The sequence below is a fragment of the Poromitra crassiceps genome (genome assembly GCF_964638095.1).
Source record: "Poromitra crassiceps genome assembly, chromosome: 29".
In the NCBI taxonomy this organism is placed as follows: Eukaryota; Metazoa; Chordata; class Actinopteri; order Beryciformes; family Melamphaidae; genus Poromitra; species Poromitra crassiceps.
In genome coordinates this window covers 13865521-13880341 of record NC_139641.1, presented here as the reverse complement: position 1 = coordinate 13880341, position 14821 = coordinate 13865521, and the positions used below count along the sequence as shown (strand labels likewise).

General features: G+C 44.5%; 1 protein-coding gene across 2 annotated transcripts in view; it reads left to right on the top strand.

Annotated features, from left to right (window-relative positions):
- wdtc1 (WD and tetratricopeptide repeats 1) overlaps window positions 1–13513 on the top strand; it is a 30107-nt gene extending 16594 nt beyond the window's left edge. The window contains exons 14-16 of one of the 2 annotated variants that reach the window (XM_083662584.1): window positions 2590–2755; window positions 5753–5945; window positions 11416–13513. In XM_083662584.1, coding sequence (XP_083518710.1) covers window positions 2590–2755; window positions 5753–5945; window positions 11416–11613 — 557 coding nt within the window. In that variant the 3' untranslated portion in view covers window positions 11614–13513. Of the gene's footprint in view, window positions 1–2586; window positions 2756–5752; window positions 5946–11415 lie in introns of both variants that reach the window. The other variant, XM_083662583.1, reaches the window with a different exon arrangement.
- Window positions 13514–14821: the final 1308 nt, after the last annotated feature.

Sequence of the window (14821 nt, the reverse complement as noted above, 5' to 3'; positions counted from 1 at the left end):
CCTTTTCCGCCTCATGGCCCGCTTGAAAATCTCGAAAGGTTTGCGGCCCACATCCAACCGTGAACAGTAAAGAGGCCAAATAATGCATTAATGATACAAGGAGCTGTCCATCAGCACCACATAGAACTCAGAAACCAAAAGCGAGGGGCTGTCTGCAATAGGCTAATTAACAAATAATAGAGAGCCCCAGGGATGACGTATTTTTGTAGGCTGAATGCGGAAGTCCCGAACTTCCTGGTTCTTCACTGTTTCTGTCTATGGGATTTTTGAATGGGTTTTTGGCACGATGCTTCAAATAATGTCTGTGGGCAACGCAAGATTAATCAAACGCGAACCAAGGTTCAGCGGGATAATCTTCACACATGAGGACCACTTTCATGAGTTTTGTAGCGTAAATGCGAGCCCTAGAAGTAAAAAGCTCGAGCTAAGCTAATCCAGAACTACACACTGTCGCATAGGCTTCCACTCAACCTGGACTGTTGTTGATGTGTGCACTGATTACCATCGACTCAAAAGTGTAGTCTCATTTAGCCGTTTGCTAGCTAGCCACCCTTTTAACGGCACATAAAAGCTTCAAAACTCATAAAAGTGGTCCTCGTGTGTGAAGATGATGTTACTAAACACTGGTTCGCGTTTGATTAAGCCAGCGTTGCCCAGAGACCTTATTAGAAGCATCGCGCCAAAAACCCATTCAAAAATCCCATAGGCGAAAACTGTGAAGAACCAGGACTGTTAGCATCGATGATTTCTGGACTCGTTCCTGGGGCTCTCTATTGATTACAAATTAAAGAACGGTATCATTCAACAATAGAGAAATGTATTCTCGTATAATAATAATAATAATTACTTTTTCCCCCTACAAAGATCATAATGTTTTGCCAATGATTTGGCGGGCCTACTTGCAATAACTTTGCGGCCCACCAGTGGGCCCCCCCCCCCGGCCCACAGGTTGGGAATTGCCGGCCTAAACCAAAGCTTCATTAGGTCTAGAAACATCTGGTCCAGTATTTCACAAATATAGCAGGCAGTTTAATCCAAACACACAAAAACACAAAACTCTACAAATGTTTGGGAGACTTGCACTTGACTTCCATTAAGTTGAAGCCATGGCGTCCTGTGGATCTCACTAAATGGCAAATGTCAAATCTGTCTGTGTTATTAGAGGTGTGCTCACAAAGCCAAAGCTTACATTGGGTTTTTGAAATATAATGCATGTGTACACAATTGTCACAGGACTGTTTCAGTGCTCAAATTTTAACATTGGTTTCAACGATGGTATGATAAATAAGCATATTCACTTCTGCTATTCAGGATGACCTAGTCTCACTGGCCAGCCTCCCCTCCCTTCCGTGAGAGCACGGAAACAGGCTACTGGGATAAACCCTCCCCTGCTCTACAGCTGCTCTCCCATTGGAGCGACTGTTTCAGTCGCTGCCAGATGTCTGCTCCCCGCGCTTACTACAAGCTCTGTCATTGGCTCCGACCATGTCAATCAGAGCGGCTTCCCCTCCCTCCCCTCCCTGTGTGTCGCTGTAAACAGTGCCCTGCCGCCTCAGTGAAAACAACAACGCTAACTAGCTAGCAAGCTAACGGCAGAAACCTACACGCTGAAAATGGCAAGTTGGATTGTTGGAAACTATTTTCCAAGGGCACTGCCGCTAAGCGCCGCCCATCGCAATCCCACTATGGAGACCTGCGCCGCCAGACTCTTCTCACGGTAGGGAGGGGAGGCTGGCCAGCGAGACTTAAGGATTACCAGACCTACTGGGGGGGCGGCTGTGGCTCAGGAGGTAGAGCGGGTCGTCCACTAATCGGAAGGTCGGTGGTTCGATCCCCAGGCTCCTCCACTCCGCATGTCGAAGTGTCCTTGGGCAAGACACTGAACCCCGAATTGCTCCCGATGGCTGTGCCAGCACCCTGCGTGGCAGCTGGCTGCCTTCAGTGTGTGAATGGGTGAATGTAGGCACATTGTAAAGCGCTTTGGATAAAAGCGCTATATAAATGCAGTCCATTTACCATTTTACTATCTCAAGCACCCTTTGTGAAATTGTACATATTTACGAATGAACCCATGCTAACAACTAGAGCCCGACCGATACTCGATTTTTGAGGCCGATACCGATATTAGGGAGTAAAAAAAATCTGATATCGATATATCGGCCGATATTCTTATATTAAATATACACATTATATTACACAATGTTTTTGCAATGATCCCTCAAATATCAAACACTTGACAAAGATATGACTTGACATGACTTGAGATATGTAATGTAGGCAGGATATTTTACAGCTTATCAATAAACTTTATTGTCCAGTAAACTTAACTGGGGATTTAATAATTATAAATAACTAGAAATACAAAAACACAAATATAACAAATATAAAATATAACTTGAATTAAGAAAAAAGATCAAATATACACATGTTGTCTATGACTTAAAAAATACAAAATAAAAAAATATCGGCATATCGGCCAACATATCGGCCGATACCGATATATCGGTTATCGGCCGATAATATCGGTGGACTGATATATCGGTCAGGCTCTACTAACAACGTACTGCTTTGTTTTGTTATCTCCAGCAGAAGATAAAAAGGCAAACAGCTCCATTCGGTTCCATTCGTTCAGCAGGAAAGAGTCCATCCCTGAAGATGAGATTGTGTTGAGAGAGCGTAGCTTCGACTACAAGCATCGCTACTGTGGCCACTGCAACACCACCACAGACATCAAGGAGGCCAACTTCTTTGGAAGGTGAGTAGATCCCAGTGGTCTGCTGCCTCACTAGGGGGGCAGTCAGGAGCGCTGTGACTCTGGAGGAGATTCATCTTGAGATTACACACACCGGTACCAGTATGCATAAGCAGATCACAAATATTCACCATATTCTTTGCCCATACAAGGACGCTTCTGCATGACGTCATTTCGTAATCGTCTTTCCGGTTTTAAACACGGAAGTAGAGTACGCCTACCGCAGTCATTTAGACTTGCCAAAAAGCTGTTTTCAAGCTAAAAAACCCCAAACTGTTTTAAAGTTTTAATATTTGTCGGGTGAGAACGTAACATATATGTGACCAGTTTATCAGAATAACGCCTATTGGAAATCTTTAACGAGCAGCGAGGACCGGGAGCGCTGGCTGTGCTGACACCGGTCGGACTAGCTATCTGTCAAACCCCCCTGTAGTTGGGCTACTCGCAGTGAGAAAACACTGTCGACGTGCTTTTGTAACTAACGTTAAATGCCGACCGGGTACAGCCATCGGCTCCTCGCAGCAATAACGTTATGAACATGTAACTGAAGTTGGCCGCAGTGTAGCTTAATTCTGAATGTTGCCAAACTTCATTCATACTGACGTTTTATTTTGAAAATGGCCGCCAACTAGCGCTGACCCGGAAGAACAAATACGTTGCGTCGAACGCGGAAGAGAGAAAAAGTGGGCGTGGTGAATAAGGTGAATACGGTAGATTGGAAAATACCCTGTATATAAATACTCTAGGTATTTGCAAGGTTTTGTGAATGGTGGAATTTTTTAAATATTTTACTATGTTTAAAAATATGAAATCCACCTTAATGCCACTGACACCATACAGTTCTATACAGTTAAATAAAAAAATGGGGGGGGGGGAGATTCCCAGTGACTTGGCATGAAAGCTAATGTTGTTATAGTGTCTAGTGTCAGATTTCCTTAAAGCCCCATTCAGCAACTTTTCCAAGTTTTGCTATTGGGGAAACTGCGCCCTCTGCGTGCAATAGTATCGATATCGTTATCGCCGTTCAAAGTCAACAAAACACAGCGGCAGAAAGCTCTATGTACATGTTGTGACATCGGGTACTCACCACGTGATGAAATAACAATCCATAGTTACGTGAAACGTCATTTTCGTAGCAAATCCGCACCGAGTTACTTCCTTGTTTTCATGAAGACAGCGCATGCACACATCTTGGCTCCGGGACGCAGGCACCAAACTGCTTAGTCCCAGGAGAGGCCTTTGGAGGGCGGTGTGTGACCAATAGAGGTGACATTCTCCCTGTTACAAGTCACTCTACCATCCTCAATGACTAAAAAGCTGTTATATTAAGGTGAAAAAGTTACTGATTGGGGCTTTAAAGTCGAAGTGAACCGGAGGCGAATGCAAATGCGCGAGCGTCGGGGGCTCGAAAAAAAATCTTGTCTGAGATGACAGGGTTGAGAGGCGGACCACAAGCCGCACAATGCCGGGTGTCGATGATTTGATTTGACAATTCTGTCGACTGGCTTTGGCGTTGGCCAATCATGGCGTGTTCCACCCCCAAATCGAGTGGGATTCAGCGTGTTGTCGTGCTACGCGAGTGGGATCCGCGGAGTACCAGGCAGCCACCTGCTTCGTGCGGAGCGAGCGGACAATCCGACGCATGGGTGCTGCCCGCCCGCCTGGAATCTCCGAGGGTCGACCCCTGACAACCACGCTCTCAAGCGCGCGCCTTTTACGCTATTCCTGTAAATACGATATTCCTGGAATGCGTGTTTTAACGAGCCAGTTACATTTCTTTGCATTCTTAGACATTATAGTTTTAGTTTTTTGTTCATGTTTCATACAATTGGCCAAGTTAGTAGTTAGTTTATGGGATAGGAATTCTGCCAGATGACAGGCACTAGGCGCCATTTTCTCCTTCATTTGGAGGAGAAAATTATCCTGAAATGAAGATTTGATTGACAGCTGCCATGTCGTGATATGATTGGTTGAAATGGGGTAGAAATTTGATAGTACTGGGTGACGTCAGCAAACTGTAGATTACTGTTAGTACTGAACTTTTGATGTGAAAAAGTGTGAAAAACTAAAGAAATTAGTAAGAAACCCCGTGGCGGGGTTCTGAGAGCTTTGATGAAGCTTTTGCGATTCTGGTCTTATTTATGCTGCGTGTTTCAAAGTGTGTTCCACCCGTAATCTATTATGCAAATTTGCAAAACCCCACCGCCAGCTCCCAAGCGCGAAAGCGTTTTCGCCAATCCATTTTCATGAGAATGGCTTCCTCACACTGCTTTTTGCTTGCCTTCCTCTAGAATGGAGAGCACTGTCGCCACTTAGTGGGTCGGTGGAATGGGTTGTACACGTTCGGTGGCTCCAATATTTTTATAGGAGACGTGGGGGGCATTGATCCACGTAGCACCGTCAAATTTTTTTTTTTTTTTTTTTTTGACGTCTCAACTCGTCATTGGCAGTCAACCGTTGGATTTTTTTTTGACGAGTCAACTCGCCATTGGCAGTGAACGTGTTAATAGGGAGACCCTCGTCTTTATTTATCCCACACCGCCCTCCATTGGCCAGCCCTGGGACTAAGCAGTTTGTCTGTCACGTCCCGTAGCAAGAAAAAAGAAAAAAGAAAAGCATGCGCGCATGCGCTGTACAGCGGAAGCGCTGTGTTCATGAAAACGAGGAAGTAACTCGATTCAGATTTGCTACGAAAATGACGTTTCACGGAACTATGGATTATTATTTCATCACGTGCTGAGTACCCAATGTCACAACATGTACATAGAGCTTCTGGCGCTGTGTTTTGTTGACTTTGAACGGCGATATCGTTATCGATACTAATGCACGCAGAGGGCGCAGTGGAAAACTTACTGATTGGGGCTTTAAGGTGTCCATAAAATAGGCTGCACAAAACACCCTTAAATCTTGTGAATATGTTTTCCTTAAAATGTCAGGTCTTTCACGCAGAGAAGAGTTATGACCCAGGTCTGAACATCTGCATGTTCCTCTGCTCCACAGCAAAGGCCAGTACATAGTGAGCGGCTCAGACGACGGCTCCTTCTTCATCTGGGAGAAGGAGACGACGAATCTGGTGAAGATCCTGCAGGGGGACGAGTCCATCGTCAACTGCCTGCAGCCCCATCCCAGCTACTGCTTCCTGGCCACGAGCGGCATCGACCCCGTGGTCCGACTATGGAACCCCAGGCCAGAGGTAAACGGCTCGGCACAGGGTTGGGAAAATCACCACAGTTACCCCTGTGCCAGAACAGCTGTTTGTGTTGTTTTGTGTTTGTCCTTTTTGCTATTCCCTCTCTATCTGCCACACTGTTTGAGACTCCTTTACAAACTGCAGCCAGCTGGAAAGATCCCTCTGATGCTGCTGAGCCTATTACTCAGTCTTGTCCTCTTTTATTTTCAAGAGTCTATAGACTAGGGATGTTCATTTTGAAAATTTTCCAAAATCGATAATCGGTGAAAATTATCCCCCAGCGCGAAAGCGAAAGCGTTTTCGCCAATCCATTTTACAGTATGAGAATGGTTTCCTCGCGCGTTCCCCTGCAGTTTTGGCTCGGCTTTTTCTAGTCTGGAGAGCACTGTCGCCACTTAGTGGGTCGGTGGAATGGGTTGTACACGTTCGGTGGCTCCCATATTTATATAGGAGATGTAAAAGGGTTAGATCAACCCCGTCCCACCGTCAAATTTTTTTTTTTTTTTTTTTTTACGAGTTGACTCGCCATTGGCAGTCAACCGTTGGTTTCTGCTTGACGAGTTGACTCGCCAATGGCAGTGAACGTGTTAACGATCAATTATCGATTATCGATCATATTAATACTTATATATTTTTTAATATATATATATATATATATATATATATATATATATTTTACAAAATGAATGCCTATGGCAGAAAATACGAAAGACAACGTGTTCTCCTCAATGAACTCTTTATTTCAATGTGTCTCCTCTCCAACACTCTGCTGTCCCCGGCGCATGCCGGTGTGAATTCCCCATGTTTAAAACAGTTTTGTTGGCACAAAGGCCCGTGCCCAGCCAGAAAACTAGAGACTATATGAAGCTCCACCTCACGTTAGTCGGCTGTGCAATGGAGTGGGGCGAGGAGGAACCAATTCCACCCAAACCTAGTCCAATTTTTTTTTTTTTTTAATAATAACAAAATCGATCCAAATGCCACAGGATCGATTCCAATCCTTAACGATCAATTATCGATTTTCGACAATTGATGAACATCCCTAGACCAGACCAGCACATCCGGGTAATTTGAAAAACATGAAGGCCGCGCCCCTTTTTAGGGGACAACACAAGCCACTCGCGTTGACTTCAATGTAAAATAGCAGTACCAAAAAAATCTATAGAAAAAGAACAGAATTAATTTTGTTTATATATGACTCAAAGACACCATGACATGACGATATATTTCAACTCGGCCGGCCATAGAATGCGCAAGATACATCGACACGAGGTACTTGCCTTATATGAACGCTGTATCCAGTTTCCACCAGGGTACATGCATCGTCCACATTGACGGTGTCACCCCTACTCTATCGCAGACCTGTTTTTTTTTTTATTGTTAGTGAAACTATAACAACACAGCAACTCTTTGGCACATCTCTATCAAATTAAACCTTTTTAAATAGTTTGTTTGAAGTGGTTTTGGCTTCTTGTACCGTCTTTTACTATGGTGGGTTTCCCCTAAAAAGGGGCGCGGCCTTGGCGCTGGACGCTTTAAGACGCGGCACAGTTCTGGTCTATAGAGACTGGGATGTCATGTCTGGGAACGCCCATACAGGCTCTAGGAACGCCCACAATAGACGCTGGTTTAGCTGGCTCAGCCTTGCTGGGGGCGTGGTCAGGGTGGGGTAAATTCCCCCGTTCTATCCATTCAGCAAAGTTATAATTTTGCTGATAGCCCAGCCCAGGCAGACACGATCGGGGATTTAACCACCGCAGTAAACGCACATCTGAGCAGACGTCTTGTGTTCTGCTCTAGAACCCCCAAACCTGTAGTTTAGAGCCGCAGCACCGTCTTTTGGTGAGTCAGCCCATGAGATATAGGGGGGGGTTTTACCCCACTCGCGCGCCAGCCGTTTAACATTTTGTGGGCGTTCCCAGACATGCGGACTGTCTATGACGAGACGTGGCCTCAACCTATAGTAGTCCTATGGCTCTATTGTCATTATCAGTACAGTACAGGTTTGGGGACTTTGTACACAGATTGGCTTTGAGTTCCACATTTTATATAACACTACAAAACAATCTTCACTCACATGAACAAATCAATCAATCAATCAATAATAAACAGTAGGGGTGGGGGAAAAAATCGATTCACCTAAGTATCGCGATTTTTAATGTCACGATTTTTTTAATCAATATTTTATTCCAGAATCGATAATCGCAAAAAAAAAAAAAATTGGGGTGCTTGCAGTCAGGCCACTCACTGAACAGCAGGCCAGGCGCCGTCTACTGGTTTACTAGTGGTTTTATTACTTTATTAGTTAGTCTGAAGTAATAATTACACTTCAGGGTTAAAGTGGGTGCATCTCATTGTAAAATTGGACTTCAAACGGCCCAAATCTGGCTTCAAACAGCCCAAATTGGCCTTCAAACGGCCCAAATTTCACGCGCGTCGGCCCATATCGGCCTGGCCTGCTTGGTATCTAATGCCCGGCCTGAATTATGATCCCAGTCCGCCCCTGTTTTTAACTATGTCGCCCAGCCCTACTCATGATATATAATATACAGTCTCTAGTGTATGATTCAACTTTTCCCATGTTCTAATCTAGTGTAAAAAAGCAAACAAACTGAAAAAATAAAAGAAAAAAATAAACAAAAATCGCAATAAATCGTAATATCGAATCGCAATAATCGTAGAATCGCAATACTTAAGAATTGCAATATAAATCGAATCGGCACCCAAGAATCGTGATAGTATCGAATCGGGAGATAAGTGAATCGCCACAGCCCTAGTAAACAGTGTGTTAGATATACTGGAATTCTCTGTTCTCTCCCCAATGCAAGGTTCTACCACTAACCTGACACAGCTGGATACATTAGATTAGAATTGTGGCCATAAAAGCAGGAAATTAGAATATAATCAGACCCTGCTTTTTTATTTTAGCATTTGTTTTATTAATAATATTTACAACTGAAAATATTGCCGAACTCTACACACTTAACCTCTCAGAGTAATAGAATTGATAAAGGGCCAAGATGGCCGAAACAGTCAAGTCAAAAAATAATATTTAACACAAGCAGCTGCTTCATTGCGGTTAAGCTGTGTTCACACCGAGATATTTATTTTTCTCTCTGTCGCTCGATTCAACCCTTTGGAATCGCTCTGTCCCTCTGTTTAAATCGCTCGTCAACAGGCACAATAATTGACGGACATCTGGGGGCTATAACGTTATGCAATGTCATGATATTTGTCCACTACGAGCCACCGTAGTTGTTTACAAGCTAAGCCTATCAGCGTGCTCCTAACGCAAGCTCTATCCCATTAGTACAGACTTCACTTCATGTCAGCTGTCAGCCTGTCAATCAGCTGTCAATGCGGTTTGTTGCCACACAATAAACCAGCGGTTTGTTCCAAGCCAGTGTGATCCTTGACTCACTCTCACACGGCAGCCAATCAGCGTTGAACAGCGAGCGACTGATGCCAGCGTAATTTAGCTCGAGTTGGGATATTTCATCTCGGGCGACGAGCGAATTTTCTCCCTATCGCTCTGTCTCTGCCGCTCGGACGCCCAGCGATTTTTCTCCCGGGCTAATATACGCTCAATCGCTCGTTTGCATTGACTTTGTATGTAAACTCGATGCCAGCGAAAAACTTTAATAGGTCGGTGTGAACGCAGCTTTACATGTGCAGCCCTGTAAATTAAATCAGAGTAATAAAATATAACGCAGGTAGGAAATAGAGGAATGTCCATGAATAATATCAGACTGGCAGTCTGTACATTTCCAAGGCCAAATGAAATAGGCTTCCAGATTATGTCACTTGTCAAATATTTGTACAGTATGAAATATTTGTACAGTATGTGGGCCGTGTGATATACTCTGTGGCTCCCTCTTGTGGACGGTTCTGCCTTCTCCCTGCAAAATAACGCGTCAGGAACGACACAATCAACAGGGAGATCCGGTGTCGGATAAGTAGAACAAAGAGAATGAATCAAGGAAATGATACAAACAAAACAGACGTTCGAGGCACATTTCTAGACAATAAATGCACACAGTCCAGATTAGGGATGTAACGATAACCAGTTTGAATGATAACCGTGATAAAATTCCTTACGATAACCGTACCGTTTCAAATTTTCATGATCATTAAAACCGTGATTACCGTGGTACCGTGATTACAGTTCTTTGAAAAACATGGTAAATACTGTTGCATCATCAACCAAAGTTGGCAACAGTCTCCCAGATGCAAACGTGCAGCCTTGGAGAAATGATTTCAGTGAGTGTATCAATACTATTTGGGTCTGCGTTTTCAATGTAAAACTATAAATATACAAATTATTTCGGTGAGTCTCTCAGTGCTTTTTGAACATTTTCATAATTTTTTTATGAATACCGTGATAATACGATAACCGTGATCATTTTGGTCACGATAATCGTGATGCCGTTACCGTTACATCTCTAGTCCAGATGCATTCTTATGGTTAGTTCTCATGGTTGTCTGTTAAAAAACAAAAAAGGCGAACCTACTGGCCCCTCCCTATATGCACAGTTTGCCAGTGAAAAAAAAAGGTTTACACTGGCAGAACATCCTATCCACCTTATTTTTGGCGGCCATTTTTGCCTGATCTGCATGATGGGTGCTTCTTCCGGTGTGATCCTCCCAGCCTTGTTGCTGACAGCTTGACACCCGTCTGGGCGAACGGAGCAAATCACTAATCAGGTCCAGCTTGGCAAAAATCTCGTCGATAAATATCCCTTTAAGAGCGCAGTGCATTCATGGGTAATCGCCTGCTGTGGCTAATATTAGCCACTAGTTAGTTATGTTACATGGCAGTAAAACACCACTGAATGACCAAATTGATATAACTTTTAACCATTTCGAGTAACACTGTTTCCATACGGATCACCAGCATTAGTTTGTTGTTTATAACGTGGCTATATTCATAACGTTTTCTATCTCGGATGCGTTATTTCGAATCGCACATAGGTTACGCCAAACCCCACATAGGTTACGCCTCGAATCCCACATAAGTTACGCTAAAACGCACATACTTTACGCCTCGAATCCCACATAGGTTACGCTAAAACCACCACCGCAAAGCGGGTGGGTTTCAGGACGAAACAGACTCGAGCCACTAACGTCATCTTAAGAGCACAATATTCCTGGAATGCAAGTTTAACTAAACAGTTACATGTCCTCTGCATTCTACATAAAATTAAGATATTACGGGTTGTTTTATTTTGTATGTTAAATACTTATTGGCCAAGTTATGTTCCATTCAGCCAGGGTACAAGAGACTGAGTGTAGGTGGCCATCTTTTCAAATCAAGTAGAATACCATTTAGGAAATGGCAAGCTGCAACAATAAGTCACGTTAAACCGGACCTTGTACGCACAATTATTTTTTACAGTGGGGCATTCAAAAATAAGGTGGATACCCTTACAGCTAATTCTATCTCATTCTTCTAATATCCACCTTAACAAAACAGACGGAGATGGAGAACGGCCGCGTGGTGGAGGACATGGAGGGCGCCGCGCAGGCCAACCAGCGGCGCATGAACGCCGACCCGCTGGAGGTCATGCTGCTCAACATGGGCTACCGCATCACGGGCCTGCGGGGCGTGGGGCCCGAGGGTTCCGACGACGACGACAGCTCAGAGGGACAAGTGCAGTGTCGGCCCAGCTAAAATAAAACCCTCAAAACGTTCAGATAGAATGGAGGTAGAGGAAGCAGGAAGCACTCTCCCACAACTCCCCATGTGTGTTTATGTGTGTGTGTGTGTGCGCGCGTGTGTGTGTGTGTGTGTGTGTGTGTGTGTGTGTGTGTGTGCGCATGGAGGGGAACCCACCATAGATATTCTGTTTCAATGTTTATCCCCCCCCCTGGCTGAAAGAAGCATTGATGGAGTGAATGTTCATGTCACATCTCTGCACTATGCACCACCCTCACCTGTCCCTGAGAGAGGATGGGCGGAGGAGAGACCACTTTGGGGGAGAGGAACCCTTTGGGTTGGGGGGGTGGGTGAAGGAGACGCCCCTCCCACCCCTTTCAAAAACACAGTCAGGCAACACCTCAGCCTCTCCCTCCGCCTCCCCCCCGTGTGGTTGGAGGTATAGGACCTTTTGAGGAGAGCAACCTTCCACGACGTCACGACCCCAATTTGTGACAAAGGATGGATGTGGAGCACTTCAGCCAGCTCCTCAGGGTTTGTGTTGGAGAGACACGCTTAAACGGAGACGACGGAGAGGAGCCCGCGGGTCGTCGGCTCACCTCTTTTCAGGTCCCCAATTGTGGCCCCACCCCACGGTCACAGCGCCCCCTATCCCCACGGAGGATCGGATCACAGACCTTTGTCGCGCCCTCCTGTCCGCTCCACGGATCGGAGCTCACGAATCATCGCCCCCGCTTCGTCTCAGAAAGGCTGCGGCCCGAGTCGTCGATTCTGAGTTAGACTTCGATCATGTTTTCGTTTTTGGAAATGACGGACGCAGGAAGTGTTCACAGGAAGCCTAGGATTAAGCATCACTCTCCAAGTCTTGAACGTTGCAAAGTGTTGCTCAAACGAACGGTGTGTTTATAAGAATGCGGCTTTGTTTGTCTGACAAAACAAGCGCTTTCTCTTTGTCAAAATGTTCTGTCATCTTCTGTGATTTGAGTGGCCAAGGATTAATGTTGCGTTTGTTTTACCGAAACATACTTTTGGCTGTCTTTACTTCTTTTATTGTTAAGAGGGTTAAGTTCTACTACCTACAATAGTGTGTTGACAAGATCGACAGTATAATTGACGAGGAAACATTCGTAGATGGGTAACTTTCTATTACAGGTTTTTTTGGTTTAAGTACACTGTTCATCGCAAATTCATCGGAAACGTTTGTTTGGCAACAGAGGGAGTCGCTTGAGTCTTACCGGGCGCTCGCTCCCCCGCCCCGGGGCGATTTTCTCAAAATCCGTGCAACGAGATTACGTACAAAGTCAATGCAAACGCGCGAGCACCTGCGATTTCGCCTCGGGGGTGGGCGGGCGCGAGCGACGCGAATTTTCGCGGCGCGAAACGACCCGATTTTCCGCCTCATCGCTCGTTCGCTCGAGTTGAAATTTTTCGACTTTGGCGAATATTTTGCACATGCGAAGTGAAGCTTTTTTTTTTCCCCCACACCTTGGTGTGTGAACGCACGGTTAATATCGCATTGAAATGTCCAATGGGGGCGTAGATGCTCAATTGACAGTTTATGACAACCGGGAGCGTTTTCAGCTTTCTTCATGAAGCAAATCTGAAGTATTTGGTGGAGATGAGAGGGTTCCTTCCTAACAGCACTTATAGTTCCTCTGCTGCAGTCAGGCGCTGGAGGAGGCCGGCTCGTTACGAGGCTTCTCGGATCATAGTTCTGGGCAAACTGGATCAGGATTCACCTTCCATCCTTTTGCCCCAGAGGAGTCGCTCATTGGGTCTTTTCTTGGTCCCAAATAGAGTCAATGTCAGGAGTCCTCAGCAGCAACATGCAACACTAGGCTTCCACGTGTTTTTCTTTGTTAAATCATTTGAGATGTTCCCTTTATTTTTCTTTGAGGAAAATCCTGTAATAACATTTGCTGCAGAAAAATAAAGAATAATATTGTTGAATATTGTTTTCTGTGTGTGTGTCCCCCCCGCCCTTTGATTGTGTCATGGTGACATTGCAGTGTTTCCCACAGGATTTTGAGTATTTGTGGTGGAGGACCGCAGACCCCCTAGGGGGTTGCGGGGGCATGCCCCCGCGCGAGATTTTTTTAAACATTTTAAAGTAAAATGCATGAATTTGGTGTACTTTGAGAAAGCTTAAAGGAACACTCCGCCCATTTTCAACCAGCTTTGTATCATTAGAACATCAGTAGTATATCAGAAAACTAAACGGTTTTGAAGTCTGTCATTTAATTTGACAGTTATTGAGTGTTAAAGTGTGGACCAGTGACATCACTGGTCCACACTAACTCAAATGAATAACTCATTAACTCAAATCAACTCTCATTAACTGTCAACTGTCTCATTCATCTAGTTTGACAGTTATTGAGAGTTGATTTGAGTTAACTCATTCTCTGCCAAAGACGTACTCGGACGTACTTTTTACAATGGCGTTCTGTGCCAAGGACGTACTCGGACGTACTTTCATGTTTTGCTTGTTTACATTAGATCAGACCCTTTCCCAGCCTGTGACATTGTTTCAAGTCAAACTGATGAAAGGAAGCGCTAAATCACGTTTAGTATTTATAGTATAGTCACCCATTTAGCAGTAAACAGAGTCCGTTAGTGAGTGACGATTTGTGAGAGAGAGAGAGAGAGAGAGAGAGAGAGAGAGAGAGAGAGAGAGAGAGAGAGAGAGAGAGAGAGAGAGAGAGAGAGAGAGAGAGAGAGAGAGAGAGAGAGAGAGAGAGAGAGAGAGAGAGAGAGAGAGAGAGATAGATCCGTCCAGTCTTGGACTATCTGGTAAATAAGTTTGAGGAAGTAAAAGTCAGTAAAAACTTTTTTTTATTTTATTTTTTATTTTTTGGGGAAAACAATTACTGTATATGTCTGATGTGTCACTGAGGCAAAAAATAAAAGGCTCAAAAGAGAATTCTGCTTGAAACGGTGTCGTTCACTAAAAACCTATTTTTCTCCTATTTCTGTTACAAAGGAGGGCATTTTCAGTGAAAACAAGCTAACTTCCACTGCTTGTAACTAAACAAGGAAACATGGTCGAGTTTCAGTTTTTTACAAGGGGTAAGAAGAGAGTCTCTGCTTTATTGTGAGATATGTTGTGTAATTTTATTCCTAGCACAGAATATTCTGTGGGTCCTGGAAGATCAGGAAATATGCTCAAAATCCTGGCACTGGGAGCACACAGACCGAAATGACCCTGGCAGAGAATGAGTTAATG